The sequence below is a fragment of the Tenrec ecaudatus genome, chromosome 2, assembly GCF_050624435.1.
Source record: "Tenrec ecaudatus isolate mTenEca1 chromosome 2, mTenEca1.hap1, whole genome shotgun sequence".
Lineage (NCBI taxonomy): Eukaryota > Metazoa > Chordata > Mammalia > Afrosoricida > Tenrecidae > Tenrec > Tenrec ecaudatus.
The window spans coordinates 30,825,984-30,853,455 of record NC_134531.1 but is presented as its reverse complement, the minus strand read 5'-3'; the positions used below and the strand labels follow the sequence as shown (position 1 = coordinate 30,853,455).

At 49.1% G+C, this 27,472-nt stretch overlaps 1 protein-coding gene across 1 annotated transcript in view; it reads right to left on the bottom strand.

Moving 5' to 3' along the window:
- Positions 1 to 203: 203 nt before the first annotated feature.
- The window catches only part of PDZD2 (PDZ domain containing 2), a 258,471-nt gene continuing 231,202 nt past the window's right edge, over positions 204 to 27,472 (bottom strand). The window contains exons 18-24 of the mRNA XM_075542642.1: positions 27,279 to 27,417; positions 20,924 to 24,494; positions 19,817 to 19,934; positions 13,135 to 13,236; positions 10,070 to 10,340; positions 8,790 to 8,924; positions 204 to 5,046 (exon numbers count right to left, since the gene is read on the bottom strand). Coding sequence (XP_075398757.1) covers positions 4,880 to 5,046; positions 8,790 to 8,924; positions 10,070 to 10,340; positions 13,135 to 13,236; positions 19,817 to 19,934; positions 20,924 to 24,494; positions 27,279 to 27,417 — 4,503 coding nt within the window. The 3' untranslated portion in view covers positions 204 to 4,879. The remainder of the gene's footprint in view (positions 5,047 to 8,789; positions 8,925 to 10,069; positions 10,341 to 13,134; positions 13,237 to 19,816; positions 19,935 to 20,923; positions 24,495 to 27,278; positions 27,418 to 27,472) is intronic.

Below are 27,472 nucleotides of genomic sequence, written 5' to 3'. Positions count from 1 at the left end.
TTTGCTGTTCAGGTTCTGGGGGGCTTCAAGACCCTGAACATGGTCATCCAAGAAGAACCTCTGTGGCCTCTACCCTCCTGACTTGGGCAGGCATAACAAACAGGTGGTACACATTTCAGAAGATTACTCTAGAGCTGCAGAGACAAGCAAGTACTAAGCAGAGTATTTATTTCTTTAAAATTACTTAAAAAAAGGCTGTTTACAGAGATGTGGATTTACATAACTTGGCAACAACATTTTAAAAATGTACAGGCTATTTCATATTATTGCACTTACTCTTTCATAATATATAAGGCATTTCATTTTACATAAATAAAGGATCATGTATAATATCATACACTGTGGTGCCAATTCAGTCAACATACAATGAAGTGCAATGTGGATGGGAGGACGAAAGTGACACCCAACCAACGTCAACCTTCATGGTCTATGTTCTTGCAACTATGGTTTACATGTTATAACACACATCTACCCTCATAGCTTATTGCGAGTGACCAGTTCAAACACCCAAACTAGACGTTTTAGTGGGACGAGACGTTTTAGTGGGACGAGACATTAGCGTTCGCTTTAGGAAGCAGGAGTGTATTAGACTAATTAGCATACTAGTCATGCCTGGAACACTGACAACAAATAAACAGCTTTCTAGTTGAGTTCAACGAGGTGAACGCTTGTCCTCTGACTTACGCTACTCTCAGAAGAGATACCCCTGGCTCCACGAACACTGCTGGCAGAGCCTGTGTGTTCAACTGGAGACACAGCCGTGTATGTACGGAGGTAAGGAATCAAAGGAGCTCTTGTCCTGTAGCCAAGAAAGCTGAAACCTACAGACTCAGGGAAAAGAAAACAACAAACCAGCATGCACCTTGCACTGACTTCCTATAGTAACCTATTTGTAAATGAAGTGAAAAGCTAACGGTGAATTAAATCATCAGGTCTTCTACATAACTAAGTCCTGGGCTGCCTTCTCTTTCGTCTAATGCTGGGCAAGTGGCAGCTCCAGGACCCTCATGGGCTGCAAAGACCTCTGTGTTCTGCGCTCTACACTCCACCCTCCACCCATGTACCTAGGACAGGATTGTGTCTTGTAATTCCTTTAGCCAGTGTCTGCATCTCCCTCAACAGAGCTGAAGAAGGTGTGGAGTTTACCGAGGAAAACAAATCCAGGGCGAGGAAGAGAAGCCACTTTGTGACAACTGGAACCAGCACAGAAGAATGGTGGCCCAGAAGCTGTACTTGCAAAGAAGGCCAGGTAAGGTCAAGTCAAAGGGCTGGGTGACAGTTGTAGCAAAAGTAACAATTCGTAAAGAGAGTCAACGAACATTGCAACCGAAATCTGAGTGCCCAATGAGACGTGCCAGCAGCAGTGGGCAGGAAAAGAGATGCCAGACTTTACAGGGCCATAGGGGAGCGGAGTGGGATCTGCTCAGGGTACGTTTTCCACATGGACAGTTTGAGACCACCAACCACCCCAAGGAGGAGCCTGAGCGATGGAGGAACGCAGCGGTACATCCTTCGGGTACACTTTCCAAATGGACAATTTGAGACCACTAATCACCCCGAGGATCAGGAACGGAGCAGTTACTCCTTTAGGGCACACTTTCCAAATGGACAGTTTGAGACCACTAATCACCCCGAGAGGATCAGGAACGTAGCAGTTACTCCTTTAGGGCACACTTTCCAAATGGACAGTTTGAGACCACTAACCACCCCGATAGGATCAGGAAAGGAGCAGTTACTCCTTTAGGGCACACTTTCCAAATGGACAGTTTGAGACCACCAACCACCCCGAGGAGGAGTCTGATGCAGAAGGAACAGAGCAGTTACTCTTTAGGAAACATTTTCCAAATGGACAGTTTGCGACCACCAACCACCCTGTATAGAAGAATGACGGAAGGAGGAATGGAGTGGTACCTCTTTACGGTACATTATTCCAAATGAAAAGCTTGGCACCATCAAGCAGGCTGAAGAGGAGTCTGAGGGGAGGAAGAACAGAGTAGTTACTCCTTGGGATACATTTTCCAAATGGACAGTTTGAGACCACCAACCACCCCAAGGAAGAGTCTGAGCGAGGAGGAACAGAGTAGTTACTCCATAGGACACGTTTTCCAAATGGATAGTTTCAGGCAAGTAATCACCCCGAGAGACCACGAACCACCCTGTGAAGGAGCCTGAGGGAATGGGGGATGTAGTGGTTTCTCTTTAGGGTACACATTCCTAATGGACAGTTTGAGACCACCAAGCACCCCGAGGAGGAGTCTGAGCGAGGAGGAAGAGAGTAGTTACCACTCTTAGGGTACTTGTCCCAAATGGACAGTTTGAGACCACTAACCACCCTGTGAAGGAGCCTGACGGAAGGAGGAACGGAGTGGTACCTCTTTAGGGCACACTTTCCAAATGGACAGTTTGAGACCACCAAGCACCCTGAGGAGGAGGAACAGAGTAGTTACTCCCTAGGACACATTTTGCAAATGGACAGTTTGAGACCACTAATCACCCGCGAGGACCAGGAACGGAGCAGTTATTCCTTTAAGGGTACTTGTCCCAAATGGACAGTTTGAGACCACTAACCACCCTGTGAAGGAGCCTAAGGGTACACGTTCCAAATGGACAGTTTGAGTCACTAACCACCCTCAGAGGACCAGGAACGGAGCAGTTATTCCTTTAAGGGTACTTGTCCCAAATGGACAGTTTGAGACCACTAACCACCCTGTGAAGGAGCCTAAGGGTACACGTTCCAAATGGACAGTTTGAGTCACTAACCACCCTCAGAGGACCAGGAACGGAGCAGTTATTCCTTTAAGGGTACTTGTCCCAAATGGACAGTTTGAGACCACTAACCACCCTGTGAAGGAGCCTGACGGAAGGAGGAACGGAGTGGTACCTCTTTAGGGCACACTTTCCAAATGGACAGTTTGAGACCACCAAGCACCCTGAGGAGGAGGAACAGAGTAGTTACTCCCTAGGACACATTTTGCAAATGGACAGTTTGAGACCACTAATCACCCGCGAGGACCAGGAACGGAGCAGTTATTCCTTTAAGGGTACTTGTCCCAAATGGACAGTTTAAGACCACTAACCACCCTGTGAAGGAGCCTGACGGAAGGGGGAACAGAGCGGTACATCCTTCGGGTACACTTTCCAAATGGACAGTTTGAGACCACTAACCACCCTGTGAAGAGGAGGAACGGGGTGGTACCTCTTTAGGGTACACTTTCCAAATGGCCACTTTGAGACCACCAAGCACCCCGAGGAGGAGGAACAGAGCTGTTACTCCTTAGGCTCCACTTTGCAAGTGGACAGTTTGAGTCACTAAGCAGCCCGAGGACCAAGAACAGAGCAGTTACTCCTTTAAGGATACTCTTCCTAAGAGACCACGAACCACCCTGTGAAGGAGCCTGAGGGAAGGAGGAACAGAGCAGTTACTTCTTTAGGGCACACTTTCCAAATGGCCAGTTTGAGACCACCAATCACCCTGAGGAGGAGGAACAGAGTAGTCACTCCTTAGGACACATTTCCCAAATGGCCAGTTTGAAACCACCAAAAATCCCAAGAAGCCCGAGGGAAGGAGGAACGGAGCCGTTACTCCTTAGGGTACATTTTCCAAGTGGACAGTGTGAGCCCACCAACCATCCCGAGGGAGCAAGGTGAGGCTTTCTATTCCCATAAAGGGTTCATTTTTAAAATACACACACAGCTGTTCTAACCTGCCCTGTAGCTCACAACAAGCATGATTTGATTGTAGTGCAATGTGCCAGGGACGGAGGGTACGGTGACAAACAGAAAACATTCCTAAAGGGGTTGTTTTCAGCTCCTTGGTTTGAATCCAAGGTCAGTGAAAGGATCTTTAGCTTCTGAGAGGTGAATTAGAAGGGGCACAAGGTTGAGAACTGAAACAGGCCCGTGCGGGGCACTTCTTGCCTGCCAGTGTCAGGCTTGCTCTTACAGACAAGGTAATGGATCAGAGGCTGGGTGCTTTCCTAAGACACTACTTGTTGTGGGAAAGGGCACTCATGGCTGCTATACCAGCCAGCCTATCGGCTTACTCTTGGAGCCCTCTCCCTCTCTGCCATTGGGTCGCAGCGCCACGAGGACAACGGTCTCTGGGGCTTTCTGAGGCTGCATTTTTACAGGGATGGACAGCCTCGTCTGTCTCCCGTGGAGCAGCGGGCGTGTTTCAACTGCTGACCTTGTGGTTGAATATGTGGCTCATCTTACCACCCAGTTTTGACTGCTGACTTTGTGGTCCAATACGTGACTCAGTCTATCACCAGGACTCTTTGAGAGACAGAAGTCGTCAGCCCCCTGAGATGACCTGTACCCCATAGTGATGGAGTCTGCAGTCACACATTGCACATTCCACTTGCTAAAAAGACTACTCTTTGGCTCCCTCGCCCATGTTCAGAGAACCCTCAGAATGCTCCACAACTGGGTCATAATCCCTGGTCGGAGTAACACATGCACATCTCCAGCTGCTCCTTGCATTGAATGTGCCTAAAAACCATGACCCCTCCTTGCGAACTGACATGGTGGCTAGTCCATGTCGGTGTGCCCACGGGTGCCCCCAGACATCGGGGCACAGGGAGAGGTGGTGCCCAAAGGTTCCGTCCACTCTTTCAAAGGAAGAAGGCAGGTCACGTGGCGCCCCATCAGCTCACATTGCAGGTTGGGGGCAGGTACAACAAGGACTCCAATGCCCCCTCCGGGCCTGGCGACCCTGTGGGCCTCACGTGTACGGCTGCTGTGGTGATTGTCACGGGCCTTGCCAGCACTCATGGGTTTCAGAGTCCCCGGAGTTAACCTCATCATTCTGGTTTGCTCAGGTAACAGAACTGGGAGATGGGTTAAAAAAAAAAAAAGTGCACCTGGCCTTGGTGTTCTTTCATGAAGGGTTTCTGTGCTTTCGGATCACTAATTGCACAGGTCCCTCGGGGACAGACTTCATAATATTCCAGGCGTCCAAGTGCAAGAGCCCAACCAGGCGTTTCCCATTTATGGCAAGAATTTCATCTCCAGCTTCAATTGTTCCGGCTTGTTCAGCAGCACCACCTAAGAGGAGAAATTCAAAAGGCTGAAGCAGTTGATTACGATGTGGGTGGACAGGTATTGCTCATTCCGTGGCTCCCAGAGGCTAAACTGCCTTGGTTGGAGAAGATACACGCCCAGAATGAAGAAAGACCTTCCTAGAACCAGGACATGGTGTCTGACAGGAGGCTGTTGTCACTCAGTGAGGTGGACAGGATGACACTGGAATCACCCAGTGATGGATGCTGGCAGACGGGGCAGGGCCAGCCATGATGACTACCCTCTGGGGGTGGTGTACCAGATGAGAGTGCTGGGAGGGGCGATGGCCCCGGGCAACAATGAGACAAGTGCTTTCACCTAAGTAGTATTACAAACAGATTTCAAGTAAATTAAAAACTTAAAAATCTGTAAACTGCATTTATATTCTCAGGATATGGAAATATTTCCTAAACAAAATACAAAAATAATATACTCAGAAAAAGAAACTTAACTACATGAAAAGAAAACTTTGTAGTTACTCTCAGCTCTTGCCGCCCCAAATATGCAAGATAAACTACTGATGAGAAAAGGCAGTAATAATTGGGGTGGAGTGGGAAATAAGGTATTCGACTGACATCAGGGACAACTCAGGACAGCCATTAGAATAGAACCCTGTCTCACTCTGGGGTTACCTATGCAACACAAAGAGAAAATTGGGCAAAAGGAATCAACAGCTAAAATACCAAGGGCCAATACATTCAGGAAAACAGGCTCAACTTTTAACTTTTTATAGGAGACTGAGAATCAGTCATTGCATGGCTATCAACAAGCGTTGAGATGATTATTTTTACACAAAAGTCGACGTTACTATCGTAGTTTTTGTGCCTGTAACAGCTTTGAAGAAAACTAAAGTATAAGCCCTCTTCTACTTACTGTCATACACTTACACTTTCTGAAACAAAGAAAAATACCGAAAAAGAAGTATATAATAATGCAGTGAACCTCTTTAAGGGGATAAAACAACATTGAAAGAGAAAACTCCAAAGCAAGAAAACAAAATTTTCTCAGAAATGTCAATCAAAACTTAAAAAATCTAGTTACTAATAGTCACTGCTACGTGCTTGTCCCTACCGGAGAGTAACCGTGTGCAGAGGAGAATGCAACACTGCCCAGTGCTGCTCTTTTTACCAAGAACGATGTCTTACTTATCATGAATTCTCCCAATAATTTAAAGTGTTCTGTGCTTCTTGATTGAGGTGGTTTAAATGTTTGTCAATGCTCATTCTCTTCATCCAGTTTCCTTGTTGTCCTTTTCCTATTGTAGTTCTTCATCATTTATTCTGGAATTATTCTTTGTTGATTAAAAGTATCCCATGTATCTAGTCTGTCACTTACAATTTTAGTTTTGCTTATAACTGTTTTTGTCATACAAAAGTTAAATGTTTTTACTTTTATTGTTTAAGAAATCCTATTAAAAAATCCTATTATATACATATTTTCTCATTAAAGTGTTCAATTATATCACTTCTCTTATATTGTATTACTTTTGCTTTCTTCCCACCCTTAATCCTATTATGTATATATAAAAATCATTTTATCGGGGGCTCATACAATTCTTATCATAAGCCATATATCCATTCATTGTGTCCAGCACACTTGTTGCTATCATCAATCTCATAACATTTGCTTTCTACTTGAGCCCTTAATTCTATTGTATTTTAAAGCAATAGTTATTGCTGTGGATATAAAATATGTGCTGATTGTTAAATCCATTAATCTTGGAGAATTATTTTTATCGCTTGATGTCTGAGTATTTTGGATTATTTTTTAATCAGGCAAAACATACCATCTGCCAACAGTGAATAATTTTGTCTCTGTGCTTACCATCTTTATACCATTATTCATCTTTTTAGCTTATTCTATTAATTTTGGGGGAGGGGGAGGCGTAAAATATTAGACAAACTTTTAAAAAAGCAGCCCCAATGATAACCAAACTGAGAATGTTCCCATTTTCCCTGTGGGACTGCGGCTTCCCACAGAAACAATCAGACTGACTGTCACGTTGACTTGATGCAGTGACCCAACATAGGACCAAGGAGAATTGTTCCCCTGGGTGTCTGAGCTTGAAAAGCTTTCCTGGAGCACACAGCCTCAGTCTTATTCCTGTGGAGTGGCTGGTAGGTTTGAACTGCTGATGTCGTGGTTAGCAGCCAAATATACTTAACCAACTCCACCACACAGATGATGACACGTATGCATGTTCTGCTTCTTTCACAAATAACCACCTTGCTATTCAAAAAGCTGGAAGGAATTATGACATTTAATTAGTTAATTATTCAAAGAAAATGTTTTGTTCTAAACTTGTGTAAAAATGGGGCAAATTCTACTGCTGTATTTCTGCTGCTTGAGCACAGGGAAGCAAGGTAAACAGATGACTTGCACCCACGACACTGGTTATCGGGGCAAGAAGATGAAATCTTTGGATAAGGTCTCATCGTGTACTAAGCCACCTGACTCAATAGTCTCCAAAAAGAGGGGAGGGGGGCCTCCTCTTGAATTCATAAATACCGGTACTCGAATGCTTTCTCACAAGAAAAAAGGCTGTAGGCAAGAACACAAGAGCAACTAACTAGAACCAGGCTGGCTCATGAATAGGTACTTAGTTTGCCTCCTTTGCAATCTGTGTGTGAAGATTTCTGGCCAGGTGCCCCTATAGGCTGGTCAGTCTCAGGATTTCCTCCCTGCTCTGCTTTCCTGTGGCTCATTCTATTTTCACTTAGTGTTGCCACCAGGAGCTTCAGCCTTGGGTCTGTGCTCCTTCCAAGGCCAAGGGAGCTTTGTGGCCTGCAGAGGTGGCTAGATGCCTGTGGTTGGCCAGGGTGATGGGCACGTCCACTCCCTTCACTTGGACTCCATGCTGCCGTTTCCTGAGTGCCAGTCCAGCCAGGCCCTAGGTTTTCCGGGTGATCAGTGTTCCTGCGAGTGAGTGTCTGGCATTCAGGGTGGGTGAGGACTACTGCTTCTAATGTGATAGGAGTGCCTTCTCGAACAATGTGAATTTGTTTTTAGTTTTTCTTTTTTATATGGTGAAATTTAGTATATGTGCTGCTGAATCGAGCACATATATGGTGAAATTTTATGATGAACGATTGAAGTTTATAAAATCCATCCTGTTTTCCCCGCTGGTGAGTTTTTTCTGAACTGAGTCCCCCTTGCCTGTCTTCTCTCAGTTTCTGGAAAAATTTGTCATGCTAACTCCAAATATTTCCTTTCTCTTATTCTGGAACTTCTCAGTATTTCCATCTCTTTGTATCTGTTCTGTTCTAGCTCAAGTTTTAGAAAATCTCTTTTCGTAGGGGTTTAGTCTATTTTTAAAATTGGTTTGCTAAAATAGAATTTAAAAATCTGCCTGCTTCTTTGGTCTATTTCCCAGGCAAAAACCCTGCCTTTATTTTTGAAATGGGCCTTCCTTTTTATTGAGTTTGCAGCTCTTTCTCGTGTCTAATTGTTCTTCCCTTTGACACATGTATTTTGCCTCAGGACGCAGTTTCTCCTTTTGCAGAATGGCGTATTAGTGCCACCCACCCGACTGAGCAGTCACGTGGACAACAGGTAAAGCAGTAAAACAACCAGAACAAAGCTGACACTGCGCACTCTCCATTCCACAGAGCATTCAAAGCACTTTACATTAAAAAATGTCTTTTCCAACAACTTGGATTTCTAAATGGAGGAGGCCTTCCCAGGATGAAAGCGGTCAGAGAGAGCCGCCTGAGCAGCTCGAACGTTACCTTTGTACACTCTCTTAACAAGCAGTGGCCCGTCTCCAGACACAGGAGAGTTTCCTCCATCCAGACTGAGCCCCAAGCCGGCCGAGGTCTTCAGCACTTCCACACACAGGGCCTCCTGGGCCGCAGTGCTTTTCCCTGGAGCAATGACATGGAAGGAGAAGAGAACCAGTCATGTCCCCCCTTGCTCCACCAAGTCCCCTCTGCCTTACAATACAGAAGAAAATACAAGGATATACTGAGAAGTTCCCGCAAGGGAAAAAACAAACAAACAAACAAACAACAGAATGAGAGAAATATTTGGAGTTATAATTTAAAAATTTCTAGAAACAAGCAACCAAAAAATCCCTCCCTCCCAACTCTGAAGTCCTTTAAGAGTATTTGAGATCAGAATCACTGCCCTCCCACTGCACTGCCTGCAGCACACTCACTGCAGGCCTGGAGAAGATCTGCAAGGCCAGCCAGTTGCCATGGTGCTGGAGCAAAGGGCAGGCTGACAATGTCCTCTAACCAATCCTGGGAGGTGCTCTCTAGAGAGTGACAACGGAGCAGAGGAAAGACCCAGGGCACCCCAAGAACAAGGCAGCACCAAGACAAGCAGCATTTGCCATTTGTCCCACAGAACCAGTGTCACTCTCAGTGAAGCCACTCCCCCAGCAAGTCCAGTTGAGTACAAGGGTTCCAGCTGCCCTGGATGAGAGTCAAGTGAAGAGGAGGGAGGCACAGCTCTGCAACCTGCAGGGTCTTCGGAGTACCCTGTCCTCCGACTACAGGGAGAGGCCACCTTCTCGGGAGCCTTTGCTTCAGCACGTAGCAACAGGGCACTGAGTACAGAGGACACAGAGTTTCGCACCTCTTCTTGGAGAAGTTGATCGAAGCTCTGTTTAGAACACACACAAGTTTTGTCTCTCATTCGTGTGTGTTCTCCTACACCAGGGAAGAACGCCGACCTTGGTGCTTTCCATGGGTAAACCTCAGTTCTGCAGTTTCCTTTTCAACCCGATTCCCCCATCATGAGTTTCTTACTTTATCCGCCCTGCCACTTAACTCCTCCCAAGGGAAAGTGAATCTTCACAGGGGCTTCTTTTCAAGCCTCAACAGTGTGGCTTTAACCACAGGTGGATATTTAGAATTTGTAACACTGAGTTTTCAAGAAACACCCTCCAACAGGCTCCTCTCCACCGCAGGGTCAGGCACGAGCAGTTATTTCCCTTCATGTGCAACTTGGATCGCCTCTCATCTGTCAGCTGCTACACCTGACTGATGTTCAACTGCTCCCTTACCAGTTCCTGGCTCCAGGGTGATGCTCTTTCTGGACAGCACAGCCTTCCCATTGGCAGCGGAAGGCTCAAGCTTGGTAAAGGGTCTGGGCTGATCACGTCCCTTCTTGATGACCACAAGGGCATCTTTGTGCAGCTGTGCCTGGTGAAGCACCTTCAGGACCTCCCTCTGGGTGAGGCCAGCCAATGAGGTGCCATTGACGGCCAGAAGGCAATCCCCTCGGTTCACGGTCCCTTCCTGAGCAGCCGCGCCCTGAGAAAGCACCCTGTGTACCTGGGGGCAGGGGACAAAGGGAACAAAAGCTAAATCCATTTCTGACGCCCCCCAGTAAAAGCAAGAGAACCAACCCCCCACCCACCACCAAAAAAAGACTAAAAAACGCAAACCCAAACTCACTGCCATCCAGTCCACATAAACTCACAGCAAGTCCAGAGGACAGGACAGAACTGCCTGTGACTGCAACTCTTTATGGAAGGAAGTCTTGTCTCTTGCCGTTCTCCCCAAAGCAAGAGAGTACCTGCAAATCTGTCATAAAGGGACTTTCTTTCCTTTTTTTTAAACGTATCAGGGGTTCATACAACTCTTATCACAAGCCATACATACATCAATTGTGTAAAGCACATTTGTACATTCATTGCCCTCATCATTCTCAAAACATTTGCTCTCCACTTAAGCCCTTGGCATCAGGTCCGCTTTTTCCCCACTCCCTCCCCACCCCCACATGAACCCTTGATCATTTATAAATTATTTAGTCATATCTTGCCCTGTCCGACATCTCCCTTCACCCCCTTTTCTGTTGTCCGTCCCCCATGGAGGAGGTCACATGTAGATCCTTGTAATCAGTTCCATCTTTCCAACCCACTCTCCCTCTACCCTCCCAGTATCACCACTCATATCCCTGGTCCTGAAGGGATCATCCACCCTGGATTCAATGTGCCTCCAGCTCCTATCTGCACCAGTGTACTTCCTCTGGTCTAGCCAGGCTTGCAAGGGAGAATTCAGGTTTTTTTTTTTTTTTGGTGTGTGTGTCTGTATGTGTGTGGCATTTAGGAACTAGAGGAAAGCTGTATTCTTCATCGGTGCTACATTGCACCCTGACTGACTCATCTCCTTCCCCAGACCCCTCTGCAAGGCGATCTCCAGTGGCCAACAAATGGGCTCTGCACTCCCCCCTTCATTCACTATGGTAAGATATTTTTTTGTTCTGATGATGCTTTATACCGGATCCCTTCAACACCTTGTGATCGTACAGGCTGGTGAGCTTCTTCCATGTGGGCTTTGTTGCTTCTGAGCTAGATGGCCGCTTGTTTACCTTCAAGCCTTTAAGACCCCAGATGCTATACCTTTTGATAGCCGACAGCATCAGCTTTCTTCACCACATTTAGTTGTTCACCCACTTTGTCTTCAGCGGTTGTGTCGGGAAGGTGAGCATCACAGAATGCCAATTTAATAGATGAAAGTATTCTTGCATTGAGGGAGTACTTGAGTGGAGGCCCAATGTCTTTCTGCTACCTTAAGACTAAACCTATAAATATAGGCACATAGATCTATTTCCCCATCCTTATATAGTTGCATATGTACATGTTTTTGTCTAGACCTCTATAAATGCCCTTTGCCTCCCAGCTTTTTCCTCTATTTCCATAAAGGGACTTTCTAATGCACAAAATGGAAAATCCTAGCAACATTTGTCTTACTCGAAACACAGCCAAGAGCGAGGGGCGGAATTACAAGTGGCAGTGCCATCATCAGGACACACTTTTCACTCGGGCGGAACATAGGCCTAACACATCCCAGATGATGGAATCTCAGGATAAACAGGATCTGGCCTTTCAAGTCCTGGGAAGTAACCTCCTGAGTGATTTAAAAGGCTTTTTTTTTTTGAGTGATGCCAAATCTTAAATTGTTCTTGAGAAAAAACTAATTTCATAAGCAAAATTACCCCTTAATTTTATAAGCAAAGTCACACTTGGCCAATTGTTTTTTCTAGTGCTTAAACAAAATATTGAGGCAAATGATAATGATGTGCAGACAGCGGTATTGATATGCATTGGCAGCTAGGTCACTGAGCCTAAAGACCAGGGGTCCTCAAACTTTTTAAGCAGGGGCCAGTTCACTGTCCCTCAGACCGTTGGAGGGCCAGACTATAGTTTTAGAAAAACTATGAATGAATTCCTATGCACACTACACATATCTTATTTTTTAAGGTTTTTTTAAAAAACATTTTATTAGGGACTCATACAACTGATCACAATCCATACATACATCAATTGTGTAAAACACATCTGTATATTCTTTGCCCTCATCAATCTCAAAGCATTTTCTCTCCACATAAGCCCTTTGCATCAGGTCCTCATTTTTCCCCCTCCCTCCCTGCTCCCCCCTCCCTCATGAGCCCTTGATTAATTTATAACTTATTTTGTCATATCTCACCCTGTCCGTCTCCCTTCACCCCCTTTTCTGTTGTCCATCCCCCAGGGAGGTGGTCACACGTAGATCCTTGTAATCGGTTCCCTCTTTCCAACCCACTCACCCTCTACCCTCCTAGCATCGCCCCTCACCCCCCAGGTCCTGGAGGTATCTGCCCTGCATTCCCTGTGCCTCCAGCTCCGACATGCACCAGTGTACATCCTCTGCTCTATCCAGACTTGCAAGGCAGAATTCGGATCATGGTAGTTGGTGGGGAGGAAGCATTTAGGAACTGAAGGAAAGCTATATTCTTCATCGGTGCTATATCGCACCCTGACTGACTCATCCCCTCGCAGAGGGGTCTAGGGGAGGAGATGAGTCAGTCATATTTTTAATTAAAAAAATAAACGGGGAAAAACACCCATCAGGGCGGATCAATGTCCTTGGTGGGCTGCATGTGGCCCGTGGGCCATAGTTTGAGGTGCCTTGCTATAGACCATCACATGCGGTCATGGTACTGGTCTTTAGCATTAAAAACACCATATACTCGTTTTGTTGGCAGTAGCCTAAACTAGCAGTCTATGCAAGGCATACTGTGACTACCATGGCCTTGACTTTTGCCTTGATCAAAGCCTGAGGCTGCAGGACTTTTGTCACTTACCATGATTGACTTTGGCTCCGCATCCATCCCTTCTGCCACACTGAAGCCCAGACCTGAGCCTTCTCTTTTATTCAGGACGATGAAGTGAATGTCTTCTTTATTCTAGTGAAAAGATGGACATGAGATGTCTGTGCCCCAGAGTAAGGAGGTTCTCAAGCCAGTTCTGTAGAGCTCTTGGATGGGGGAAACCCCCAGGTCTTCTCATGAGCGAACACAGGGACATGGGAGGTGCTCCATGCCACCTTGAGTCCCTTCTGGGTGGGGCTTATGAGGCAAACTAGAGAGGGTCCATCTTGTGGCTATAGGAGAAAGAGCTGGAAGAGGTCCCTCAATGTCCCAAGTCCAAGAGGTCATCCTGGCAACCCCACAGCACAGACCACCACTAAGGCAATTACCCTAGTTCTACACTCTCAAAAAGCTCATTCAATCACACCAGCAGCACAAACAGAATGCACGGAAGCCAGTTGTGGAGCTCATTGGATCTCAGGTGCAATTAATGATCTTGTAATTGTAAAGTACAAAGTACACAGACATTAAAACCAAGTGTTCAACCCATAATGAGACGCCCTACACTCTTTGCTGTTCCATGTTTCAAGCGTTAATAGAGCGGTACCTTGGGAAACATGCTTTTAAGATGACACATTAGCTGAGCTCGTTATTCTGAATTTTGACTTTCCCCACCCACACACGACATGTGATTTAGCAACATCAAAAAGATCAGAATTGCTAGGTTTCACATGCAGCGACTTTTAATCCATCAATTGAACGTGTTCTCAAAACACAGCAATAGAAGAATCTAATAAAAGCCCTTGAACACGGATCTGACAGAAGCAAGTGCAAATGTTGAATGAGAACTACCTTTGTAATGCAAGACTAGTGTTCCATCTGTGCGGTGGGGAGAAAGGCAGGTATTTAAAAATAAAAAGCGTTTGCATTTAAGCAATTTTCTTAGTTTCCTAGGCCTGACATAACAAAATACCACATCCTAGGTGGCTTATTAGGAACAGAAAGCTCTTGTCTCACAGATTCACTGTCTGACAGATTCAGGGTGTTGGTAGGCTGTGTGCTCCTCATAGACTTGGGGGAAGGGCCCTGGTTTCTCCCTGCTTCTGGGAGCCCCAGGTTACCTGGTAACTCCACGTTTAACCCTTGCAAGTCTTTTCTGTTTCTTCACTTACAGAAAGGACTCCCCTCAGATTGGGTAGGACCCACTGCCTACTCTAGTAAGACCTCAGAGTGACTCTGGTTATGACCTCATGTTGATCTAACTTCCAAACAGATCATATTCACAGCAGTTAAGGACCTTACCTATCCTCTCCAGGGACACAAGCTAATCCAGAACAGTAAGTTTACTTCGTTAAGAGAGACATTCATCCAAATCAGAGCCTCCACATGCTGAGGGAGACCATTTTGCTTATCTGAGAGTGTCCTAGAGATTGTGATTTTTGAGTTTGAGATTTTTTTCTTCATAGGCTTCTTAAAAATTTTTTTTCTGCTTGCCAGTGAAATAGTTTTAATGTCCTAACTTAGTAATTAAGGGTCCTACACTGAAGTCAATATATATTAGCATTTCATCTAAGCTAGCCCATGTGCACAGCTGAAAATAATGACCAAGTATGGACTAACAAACATGGTTGGGGGTGGGGCTATTTTCTTTCTCTTAAAAACTAAAAATTTTATAAGTGTTAAACTTCATTTTACACACTGAAGTCATCATGCAGGGAACATTCAGAGCTTTTATATTTGAATTTATCAACGTCAAAACACTCCAAAAAAATGAAACTCACTGCATCAAGCTGAAGCTGACCCATAAAGAACCTGTAGGACAAGCTAGAATTGCCTTTGTAAGTTTCTGAGGCTGTAATTCTTTATGAGCGTAGAAAACACTGTTATTTCTCCAGCAGAATGGCTAGTGGTTTCAAACTGTTGACCTTGAAGTTGGTGGCACAACATGTAACCACTATGCCATCAGGGCTCCTGCTGAATGATAGCTGAATATTAAAACAAAAACCAGCCAGTCTAGAGAAGTCATTACTGCACATGAAATGCTAGAAGTGAGCATGAGTCACTGATGCTCATTCAGAGGCCAGACTGAGCCCCACCTCTGGGGTGGCAGTCATCATGCTCATAGGCTTTCTCCATTATAAAGGCGCCGTCTTTCCTGGTTTGGATCCAAGGCCACCAGTTCTACCTGACCCATCTCATCAGTCTTTCCTACTTCCTTTCTCTTAGGTACCATCTTTCTAGTACAGGAAGTTTAATAGAAAAGAGAAAACCGTTCTCAGAGAAGTTCTCCTTCCCTTTTTTATATTTGTTGCTAGGTGGTGTCTACTTAGTTCTGTCTCAGAGACTCTGTACATCAGAACAAACCGTGCCTGATCCTGCATCATCTCACAATTGTTGTCATCTTTGGGCCCATTGTTGGAGCCACTGTGTCAATTCCTCTTGTTGAGGGACTTCCTTTTGCACTGCCTCTCTACCCAACCAAACATGATGCCCTTCTCTAGGGACTGGTCTTGCCTGACAATGTGTCCAAAGTATGTAACATTAAGTCTCGCCTTCCTTGCACCCAAGGGGCACTCTGACTCCACCTCTTCCCAGACAGATTTACATGTTGGGCAGTCTGTGGTCCTTCCGATATTGTCTGCCAGCACTAAATGATCTACGTACAGCAAATTGGCATGCCTTCATTGACCACACATTTGCTATCTTCATGCTTGACAATATGACCTGGAAGAGAGGTTAGAGTATGGCTCTCGTCAGTAGACTGCCTTTGGAAGCCACACCAGTGACCTGTCCATACACATAAAAAAGTCAGCTTCTCTTCTCGCAAGAACAGCATGGTCCTTGTGATCTAGAACAGTAAGATTGCCCCGGCCCCAGTGTGGGCTCTTGGTCTCCTTTATCATGGGATGTTTACCTTTCATGCCTGTCAACACGGGAATCTTTTCTTAAATTATATTCTGCTACAACTTGCATATCTGTCTTTAGGGCAGGATCCATCCTCATGGGCCTGGCACTGCACGCATGCACGCATGCACGCCCTCAAGTTTGTTGAACCATTGTGTAAGTCCCCACTGATGCATTCATCTCTGCCACTATCTTGGCACATAGGGTACCCTTACTGCTTCCTTCTTACAGACCACTTTGGCCTTCACAGTTGCCATGAGCCGCATGATTTTACAGAGCTGGTTTTCTTGTTGAACCATTATATAAAATCTTCTAATGTTACTGGGAGCTGATGCACATGATATTTTCCTCCTTTCTCTCTGCATCCTTCCACTACCTACAAGAAACGCTCTCAAAGATGTCCCTGGGGAACCAGAACCACCACCTGCTCCATCAACCCTCTTTGATGGCCTGCTCTCTTCCTTTGTCACAAAATACTCTTTTCTGAGCATGAGAGAGCACTTCACATGCTTGAGAAATCTGTTTAAACTTCATTTGGTTTCTTCTCAGGATGGCACACTTCAGGGTCAGTTTCCTATCAGCTTTTTCCAACTCTTCCTGAGTGGCACTCGGTTTGACCCCAAACCATCATAATTAAGTGGGTTTTCATTGTTTTCTACATCTGTTGAATTGGCCGAGGCTGGGGTGGGAGGAGGAGCCAGCTCCTGTAGCCACCTCTCCTCTGCCTTTTACAGTGCTGTGCAAAATTCCCCCTTCCTGGGCAACTTCCATCAAGCACCAGGGACTCTCCCATGGAGAGAACACTGACAGTGAGACTTCCGAACGGAAACTGGGAGTGGTCTGAGGAGGGTCTTTGTGTAGTGTTGTGGTGTGTCTGAACTGGGAAACATGAATACACAAAAATTTAATTGTTCGTTGGAGCAAAGATGGGGTATTTGAAAATGGGACACATCACCCACATTTTAGTTTATCCCGTTTTTAACCTACCACCTTTCTGGCAGGCTGTGTTTGGGAATACAAGTACCGTATAGGCGATTGTTGGCCTACATGTTGCTGCTTGGAAAAGCTCCACAGCAGCATCAGGAAAGTATGATGGCTGGCTGTTCTCTGAATCCTACGGCAAGCATGGACATGCTACAGCGACACCGCTCCTTGCCATCGAGTTTATCAGGGTAGAACTGGCCTTGTGAGTTTTCAAGACTAATTCTTTACAAGAGTTGAAAGCCTCATCTTTGGTTTCAAACAGCTGACCCTGCGGTTAGAAGACCAATTTGCAACCCACTATGCCACCAAGGCTCCTCTCATATTATACCAGCAGGGTTGTTTTCTGCATCTCTTTGCCCTCGAAGTGCCCCTGAAACCCCAGGAAATAATTCAATTTTCTAAAATCAGAGCAAGTCAGAAAACCTCTGGCAGAATAGTAGTATCTCTGATTGTATATCGCTCATTTTAAAATCAACTAGAGCCAACAGGGTAGTAAAGACGGGGAGAAGACAGTAGTGCTTCCATGAAAATGAGCAAGATCATGCAGGCTAAGCCACACCCCCTGCTTGGTGTGGGGAAAGTTGGTGAGGGTGGGTGCAGGTGGCCCTACGTAGATGCTATCTTCCTGATGACTCCGCTTTATCTGTGCGAGGTTTTTGCGGTGAGGGGGGCCTTTGGCCTCCTTTTTTCTCCAGCACTACCAGATGTTTTGGGCAGAGGGGGCCTTGTCAGTATGAGCTCCCTGACTGAAGATCCCCGAGCATGTCTTCCATGTGTGAGGCGCTTCCTGCCACCACAGCAGCTGGTGAAGCAGGAGAATGAAGGAACATTCCTTTCTACTGATTGTGAAGATGCTTGACATTTCCAGGTGCCTCTTCATCTAGGCGGGGTTTCTGGGGTAGGGCTACCTCCTCTCATCCCTTTCACCTCTCCTTCCCGGCCACTCTACTCCTTAGGGGCAAGGCCGTTCCTCAGCAGGTGACCTTAAAGCCCCTCAGGGCAACATTGAACATTTCTGGAATCTCATTCTTAGAACACTTTATGATGCGGACATAGCATCACTACAGAAAAAAAAAGAAAAAGCTCAAATTTCCTTTTTTCTCAAAACAGAAAATATATCTGTGGATAGTCCTGAGAAATTCATGTTGTTCAGAGAAGGTTCCTAGATGTGAACCTCAATGTTTCTATTACTGTCTATTGTCACATCCAATCTGTTAAAAGAGCTTATTGGCAGTTACTAATTAGCTTCTTTGCTTGTACACCAGGCTTCCTATGCATATAACTGTTTCTAGGCAGAGGAGGGACATATAGGTGTAACTCTTTTATCTTACCAGCAGGCGGCTCCCTTGACCATGTAGATTTAGGGTAAGGTGACCAGATTTTAACATTGGTAAAGCGGGACCCCATTGATAAAACTCATATCCTGGCGAAATAGCCACATGCCAGCTGAAAACCATATGCCCTAGCTTGTCATACATTCTTAAAATCCGAACTTTTAAAAACCGATGTGGGAAAAATTGTTAAAAACCAGGACTGTCCCGCCAAAAGCGGGACGTCTGGTCACCTTAATTACGGTCACACTTAAACCACCAACATGCTGAAAGACTTAGTTGACTCTTGCAGACTAGCTCCAACTGCAGGACGACACATGTAATGAAACACTTCTGCAGAACTGAAACAGCAGCTAGATTCATATGGCATTTTGAGAGTTAGGTTCTTATTGACTTGGCTGGGCTGGAGCTCTCTGTCCTTTGGCAGTTGAGCTCTCACCCATGATGCTAGCTCACGTCAGCAACTCCATGGTGGGATATGCTGTGAGCAGCCAGGCAGTTCTGCGAAGAATAGGGTGGAGTTCTAGCCCCATAATCGGGGTACAGACCTGATATAATCAAAGGAAGTTTCCTCAGGGGGTGGCCTACCTATTTAAGCAGATGGTGACAAGGCTTCTCTTCTTACTGGCTGGCTCCTACATTTGGTTCACTGAACCTCTGGGTTTGGGGACTTAGGCCAATTGCCATGGGTTGGGAGCCATTGGGGTGTGCCTTCTGGCTGCTGACCTTGGGTTCATCTGGCCCTACATCGAATGTAGGTTACATGTTGGGCTTCTAACAGAAAGATCAGCAGTTTAAAATTATTAGTAGTCTCAGAAACCTACAGGGCAGCCACCTTGTCCTTTAGGGTTGCTGTGAGTCAAAATGGATTCGATGGCAGTGAGTTACTTTCACTAGCTGTGATCTTCCTGCTTCTGGATTCATCTTCCTGCTTTCTGGTGTGTCAGCCACAGCAGGTCCGGAGGTCAGCAATAACCTCTCGCTTAAAATCTGACCCACAGATTTGAATCAGGCTATACTTAAAGCTTCTACCTCGGTGTGACAAGTTCTCAAATCCATTCATCCACTTACCAAGCAAGCAACCACCCACAGGATGATGTTGTTAGTTGCCATGGTATGCACAAAAGAACAAAAACACTGCCTGGTCCTGCGCCACCACACAATTTTTCTTATGCCAGAGTCCACTGTTGCAGCCACTGTGTCAACCCATTCGTTGAGGACCTTCCTCTCTTTCCCATGGGATAGACCCTAAGAAACCTATTAGGTCACAGCTCAAGGCTGCCAACAATGTAACGTAAGATATTCCTGAATCCAAGACAGGCCACACCCTGCTAGTAATGCTAATGAGAAAGGGTTTCATTCAAGATGGCTAAAAAGGAAACCTGGCTCTGTGGGTGCAGGCACAGCTGGCCTGGCAGCAGTGTTGGATGTGCCCGGGTTTCCGCTACTACACTCACCTCGGATTGTGCCTTCGCTTCCTGAATGACAGTGAGGACGGGAGACTTTGACCCCACCGATGATAAGACTGACTGTAACTTTTGCTGGTCTCCCACTGAGGCGAGAAGTTGAGCCAAGCTAGATATAAATACATTGGAAGAACATTAAGGGAAAGAGCAATTTCTCCATTTATAAGGTGTATTAAAACAGAAATGTATGATATGTGAATATATCAAGAAAACCACGAAACAAAACACCCAAACTTAACAACAAAAAGCTTAACTCTCTTCTTTCCTCTATGTTGCCAGTATTTTCATGTTTATTTTAGTCTTAACTCCCATGCCAAACTACAACCCAATGCACTAAACAGGAATTCTATTCACTGTCAACAGCAGCGGCTCCAGGGATTCCCTGAAAATGTTAGGCAACCAATGTACGAGTTACCAAAATAGTCACCATACAAACTTGCAAAATCCTTCATTATCAGGAATTTCCTGTTTGACTGAAGTCCCTTTCAAAGATTCAGACTTCCCCTCCTCCTGCCCCCCATCCCAGGGGCAGCGCCCCCTATACTCCCAGACCCCTGGAATCTCACTTAGGCTCGACTGTAACCATCCTCTTAGCACCTCATTCTGGTCAACACACTTTTCTTTCTCTAGAATTGATCTTAAAGTCAAAAGAACTAAAACCCCAAATCCACTGTCATCCAGAACTACACCCATGGGTTTCCAAAACTAACTTTCTGGGAATTCAAAGCCTAATTTTTGTCCTGTGCTGGTGGTTTTGAACTGCTGATCTTGTGGTTAGGAATCCAGCACTAACCACTAAGCCACAGGGTTCCTTGATATTCAAGATAAGAGACCAGAGGGCTCTGGGATTCTGCACTGTCTCAGAACTAGTAAAAGGGGCACTTGCGGGAACCTGGAAGGAATGTGAAAGATTGCCATTTCTGGTTCAGATGTCCATTTTTGACTTTTGACAAAAGGTTTGGTGGTGAGGTAAGATGCTCACACCAATGGAAGCCAAAAACCATTGAAGACCTCTCCTCCTGTCTGGACAACTTTGTGACAATTGTGGAACTACTGAACAACAGCAAAAGATTTAAATAAAAAAAAGCGGACACTTACTTGACTGACCAGCTTTTCCCTGAGGGCGAGTCCTGGGTGGTGTGGCCAGCTGTAGGGTGGTCGCTCCCAGCCGCTGCTCCCAGAGACCTCTGGGGCACGATCTCGAGCTCCGTCTTGAAGATCACAGCGGGGGGCTCGCTCGAGAAGTCCTCCATGCCCCCGCCGCCGAGCTTGTCCAGATCCGGCATGCTCAGGGCACGCAGCTCCTGCAGCTTCGAGTGGGACAGGGGCGGGGGCTGCCCGTGGCGCACCGAGGGCTTGTTCCGCTTGACGGGCGAGGCGGGGGTCACGGTGGGGGTGGGGATCCCGGAAGGGCCCGGCGGCGGCGTTTGGAGGTGCAGTTCGGCCCCCCTGCCGCCGGGGTCCAGGGGGCTCTTCCGGGACGCGGCCAGGGTGGTGCTGGACGGGGACTTGGTCATGGGAGGGCCAAGAGGGCCGGCTTCGCTCTGGCTTTCGCTGCAGGAGCTCAGGCTGCGTCGCAGCGACCTGGCCGCCTCCCCAGAGTGGGCCAGGCTTCCCGAAGGGATGCTGCCCGAGGAGCGTCTCCCCACGGGGGGCTTGGCGCTCAGGGCCAGGGCAGGGAAAGCGCCGGCCTTGGCAGAGGGCCGGTCAGAGTTGGCCAGGTTCTCGAAAGACTTGATCCTCTGCTTGACGGAAAAAAAGGAGGTAGATTCGTGGGGCCAGTGCTGCTCGTAGTAGTAGGGTCTCCTGGTGAGCCGGGTTTTGTCTGTGGCCAGGCAGCTCGCCTCTGGGCTGGGGTCCCCTTGGTCTGCGGCCGCGAGGGGCTCCGACGGCTCCAGCAGGGGCTTCCCACCGGATGCGCTCGGCCCGTTCGCCAGGCCCAGGCCCCCGCCACCGGTGGTTGAAGCGTTCTGGCTGTCCGGCTGAGCGCCACCCGGGCCAGGTCCGTCCCGTCCGAAGTGGCTGCAGAACTGGGCTGGCATGGAGTAGGTCCTGGTTGCGGGCCGTGGTGTGAAGTAAGGGGGGTCCTCAGCCGCGGGCCCAGTGGGGGAGACATCCTTGGGCGGGCTTTGGAGCTCCGCGGCCTGGCTGGTTTTCCCCGCGGGGGGATCCTTCTGTCCGGCCGGAGGCTCAGGCGAGGCGGCGGCGGCAGCTCGCTTGGCCACGTGGGACGCCGGAAGCATGAGGGCGGGCGTCCGAGGCTGGGGACGGAACCGGGCCTCGCGCTTGTCCTGAGAGTCACGCTCTGCAGCGGGCTTCTCCGCCTTGGCCATTGTCTCAGAGGGCTCCTCCGTGATGTCCAGCTGCCTCCTTCCTCCCGGGGCATCGACTGGACGTGCATCCGGGCGGCTCCCCTTTTCGTCCGCCAGCCCCGGCGGGGCCGCTTCCGACGCGCAATCACGTTGAGCGGAAGTGCGGGGCTCTTCCGGCCCACGAGCCTCGGGGTCCTGCTGGGGGCGGGGCGCGGAGGGATTCCCGGGTCCCGCGCTTGCAAGGTGCACCGTGCTTTCCGCCGCACCCCCAGTACCATTGGGGGCGGCTGGCTCCGCGCGGGCCGTCCTGGGGGAGGTCAAGGGCGAGGGGCACGTCCGGATGCTCGTGTCCGACGCTCGGCCCTCGAGGGGCGGCTTGCTCTCCAGCCCGCTCCTGGGAGCTTTGGGGGTGAGGGCGGACCGCTGGTCGGGCTCCTCACGGGCGCCTGCCTTAGGAAGCCCCTCCTGGGAGGCCGGGGGTGAGGGCAAGGCCTTGCGGGCATCCACCCCAGCAGCCTTGGTCGCGGTAGCGGCCGGGGCCTCGCCGCCGACTCGGCTTTTGCCCTTGATGCTGAACCTCTTGAGCTTCGGGCCCGATCGGGGTCTCAGGCAGTTACTCACAGGCACGTCCCCAGGGCCTTTTTGGGGGGGCTCTTTGTCTTCTGGGTCCCTTTTCAGCTGCGGGGGGCTGCTAGCTCCCTTTCTGTGGCTCAAGCTCACAGACTGAGCTTTGGAGTCGGGGCTCCGGGTCGGCCCCGCGGACGCTTCCTTCTCGGGCCTGCTCTGCACGTGGGAACCCTGGCCGTTTCGGTTGATTTCTTTAAACCAGGCCATGATGGGCTTCCTGGAGGTCACTTTGGGTTTCTGACGGGCGTCCCCCGGCGTGGGGCCCTCGGAGATGTGCAGGCTTGCCATGGCGGGGTGCGCGTCCTCGGGGACTTCCGGGCCTTCGCTGGCGTGAATGGCTGCCCCCCGTTCTTTCTCGGGGCTTTCCTCGTCCGGCAAGTCATAGTCCGGGTCATTCGCCACGCTCGAAGGGCAGCGTGTGTTCTGGGGGTCGTGAAAAGGCCCCGAGGACGGACTACTTTCCCTGGCGGAGGCCCCTTCCACCCGCTTAGGTCCGTGGCGCTGAGCCGTGCCGGCGTCCCCCTGCGCCCGAGCTGGGGCCTCCCGGGGTGGGGATGGCGGCGGCGCGGGCACGCGGGGCGGTGCGGGCACGCGGGCCGCTCCGGGCACCAGGGCCGCTCGCTCGCGCGGGCTGCCCACCGACTCGCTCAGCGCGCTGTGCTGGAGCGGCAGAACCCGGGCTAGGGCGGGGTGCGGGGCGGCGTGCGCAGGTGCAGGCGCGTGCGCAGTGGCCGTGGGCGGCGGGGAGCAGCCATTGGCGGAGCAGAGTTCGATCGATTCGTCCTCGGATTCCGTCGCGGCCTCCTTGGGAGAGGCCCTCGGAGAACGAGGGGGCGCTCGGGGCGCGTCCGCGAGCGACTCGGGGTCCGAGGACGAGTCGTCAGCATCGCCGTACATGGACGAGAGCAGGGCCGGCCGGCCACCGCCCGGGCGAGGCGCCGAGAGGCCGTCTTCGTGAAAACCGCTCAGGTTTCGAGAGTAGTTCGTCAGGCAGTTTTTGTTCACCGTGAAATGTCGGTCGGGATTGATGGAATCCCAAAGCGAAGGCTGGGGGCCCCACTGGGGGCCGGGCGGCGGGTCAGCGGCCCGCGGCCTCCTGGCCGAGGGGGTTCCTGGGGCCTGGCAGGAGCTGCCGCCCGTGGCCTTCGCTGGGGGTTGACCTTGACACCTGTCCTCTTGACGCCTGTCCTCAGGACTGGCTCTGCCCGGCGCGGGGCAGCAGTGCCCGAGGCCGCTGCCACACACCTCGCCACGCTCGTCCTCGGTGGGCCAGGCCGTGGCCCCTGGCGCCCTCTCCGGCGTAGAGGTGCTGCCCTGGAGCCGAGCCCCCGAGCCCGAGGCTTCAGGATGGCGGGTTGCGGTCACCTCCGAAGCCGGGCTGTGCTGACCTTGGGCGCCAGGTCTCTTCTGGGACGAGATGAGGGGAATGGCGCTGGGTGGAGCCACGCCCGCTGCCTCTGCCTCCGGACCTTGGAGGGCAGTGGCAGTGCTGGGGCCAGCAGCTGCAATGGTGCCTGCTGCTGCCGCTCCAGTTGGGCTGAGAACCGGCCAAGGGGCTGCCTTCCTCCCTGGGGGTACACCCTGGTTACAGGTCAGCCTGGCCAACGACACCTGGGGCCACGCGGGCATGCTGCAGTCCTCAAACTGATGGGCTTGGCGGCAATCTCCCAGGGCCTTGGTGGAGTCAGGGCCAGCCCCCTTCTGCCCTGCAGCCACGGTGAAGTCTACACCTGTGAGGGGAATCAGGGAAAAGGTGGAGTGGGAGGAAAGACCGAAAGAACTTTCAGAAACTATGAACTCTCTGAAAACAAACAAAAAACATAGGGACCCCATCTTTTTTCCCCTTCAGATATGTATACCACAACCCTAAATGTTGGCTTCCTTGTGGTTCTGGTTCTTATGTTTGTAGCCCACTGGTGGTGTGGTTAATTCGTTGAGCTGCTAACTATAAGGTCAATAATTCAAAGCCCTCAGCTGCTTCAAGGGAGAAATATGAGTCTGCCTGCTCCTGTAAAGATGTACAGTCTAGATTCTCAGGGGACAGTTCTACCTCTGCCTTATGGGTTCGCTATGAGTCTGAGATTGGCTGGTTTGCCTTACCGAGGACCCACGTGTAACACTCCTGGCAGAGTCAACTCTTTCTGTCTTTCGTTCTCTTTGGTTATTTTGAAGGCCTGGGTACCCCAGGAACCTTTAACTGGCTTTTTTTTTACACTAGCTCCTCATTGTGTCTGTGAAGGTGGCTCTTAGCTTTTCAGCCCCAGGCTGTGGGCAGTACTCCAACTCACTGCCGCTGAGTCCATCCTAACCCATGACAATTCCATACGACAGCACAGAACAAACTGCTCCTGTGGGTTTCTGAGACTGTAGCTCTTTACAGGAGCAAAAAGCCTTATATTTCTCCTTCAGAGTGGCTGGTGGTTTTGAATTGCTGACCTTGCATGTTGCAGGCCAATGTGTAAGTAACTGCCCCACCAGGGCTCCTTTCCTAAAATAGCCCCAGCTTTAAACTGCAAGGCCGTCCTGTTCCTACAGGTGGAGGGGCGCATCTAGACTGAGCTTCGGTCATGTCTTAACCTACTTCAGTTGAGTGGGAGGCATAGGTCAGATAATTCTGGTAGCCTCAACAGAGGAGTAGGCAGAGTCCTGGTGACACCATGGTTAAAACGATCAACTGCTAACTACAATGTCCAAACTCACCAGCTGCTACAATGGAAAGATTCACAGTCTTGGAAACCCTAAGGAGCAGTTTCTATTGTACTAAAGGGTGCCTATGCGTCAGGATTGACTTGATGGCAGAGAGTGGGGCCCTGAATGGGGTTCTGGAGGGTAGCCAGAGTACGTCAGAAAGAAAATGATAGAGATGAAAAAAAAACCTGAAATGAAGGCAGTGAAACAAGAAAGAACCGGAAGCCTCAGAGGAAGGAGGACTCAGGCTGGGACTAGGGGAAATCAAATCTAAGAAAGAACCGGAAGCCTTAGAGGAAAGAGGACTCAGGCTTGGACTATGGGAAATCAAATCTTTCCATGAGGTGGGGTTCTAGAGCCAGGCTGGTCTGCTCCTCCCCACACAGCCCTGAGGGTTTGTCAGCTTATCTGCCTGCCCCAGAGGACAGGAGAAAGGAAACTAAAACTAGTATTCAGAAAACCCAGGGTTAGGGACTTTCTTAGGAGCTATGGGTCTGAGGTTGAAGTGAAAAACAGCCATAATGCATTCTATGATGCTCACCTTCCCGACACAACCACTGAAGACAAAGCAGGGGAATAAGCAAACGTGAAGACAGCTGATGGTGCCCGGCTATCAAAAGATACAGCATCTGGGGTCTTCAAAGCTTAAAGGTAAACAAGCAGCCATCTAGCTCAGAAGCAACAAAGCCCACATGGAAGAAGCACACCAGCCAGTGCAATCACCAGGTGTCAAAGGGATCAGGTATCAGGCATCATCAGAACAAAAAATTTCACCCAAACACCATTTGTAGGCCACTGGAGATCCCCTGGCAGAGGGGTCTCAGGGAGGAAACGAGCCAGTCAGGGTGCGATGTAGCAACGATGAAAAATACAACTTTACTCTAGTTCCTAAATGCTTCCCCCTCCCCTCCCACTATCATGATCTGAATTCTGCCTTGCAAGTCTGGCTAGACCAGAGGATGTACACTGGTACAGATAGGAACTGGAAACACCGGGAATCCAGGGCGGATGATCCCTTCAGGACCAGTGGTGTGATTGGCAATACTGGGAGGGTGGAGGGGGGTGGTTTGTAAAGGGGGAACAGATTACAAGGTTCTACATGTGACCTCCTCCATGGGGGATGGACAACAGAAAAGTGGGTGAAGGGAGACGTCGGACAGGGCAAGAAATGAAAAAATAATTTATAAATTATCAAGGGTTCATGAGGGAGTGGGGAGCAGGGAAGGAGGGGAAAAAATAAGGACCTGATGCCAGGGGCTTAAGTGGAGAGCTAATGTTTTGAGAATGATGAGGACAATAAATGTACAGATGTGCTTTACACAATTGATGTGTGTATGGATTGTGATAAGAGTTGTATGAACCCCTAATAAAACGATTTAAAAAAAAAAGAAAAACGGCCATGTCTGTTCTTGTCATCACAACTGTTGTAGCCATTTCACATCCCCCAACATCACCTGTGGTTTCTATGGCAATAAGAACAATCTCAGGAACAAGGCAACAGTCACCACCACCACCTTCTGAATAGCTAAAAGCAGTCACCATTTGCACCACCCGAACCGCAAAGCCACGGCCACCAAGTCAATTCCAAGTCAGCAGCCCACGACGCAGCAGGACTGCTCCCTATGGTTTCCCAAGGCTGCGCACTTCTACAGGAGTCACCAGTTTCATCTTCTCCCCTCACAATGGCTGCTGGGTTAAGCAGCCCAAACTGTACTTCAGGCACTCCTAAATGCAGACAGCTTTTATATAACCTGCACCCTTGCCCCATTTAGAACACCTGTAGGGTTTTTATTGTGATAACACCCCAGATTAACAGATGATCTTACCAGTCACAGGCTGGTGCGCCCCCACAGCTCCAGGCAAGCTCCCTGTGAGGTGGCCAGCCTCCAGGGGGGACAGAGCCCTGGCAGGCTCACTGTCCATAGGTATGCACCCGGCTTCAGCGTTCAGCCTCCCCAGCGATTCCTGGCACAACAACAAGTGGTCACTTTCAACTGCTTTCAGATCCTCCGTGTCACAA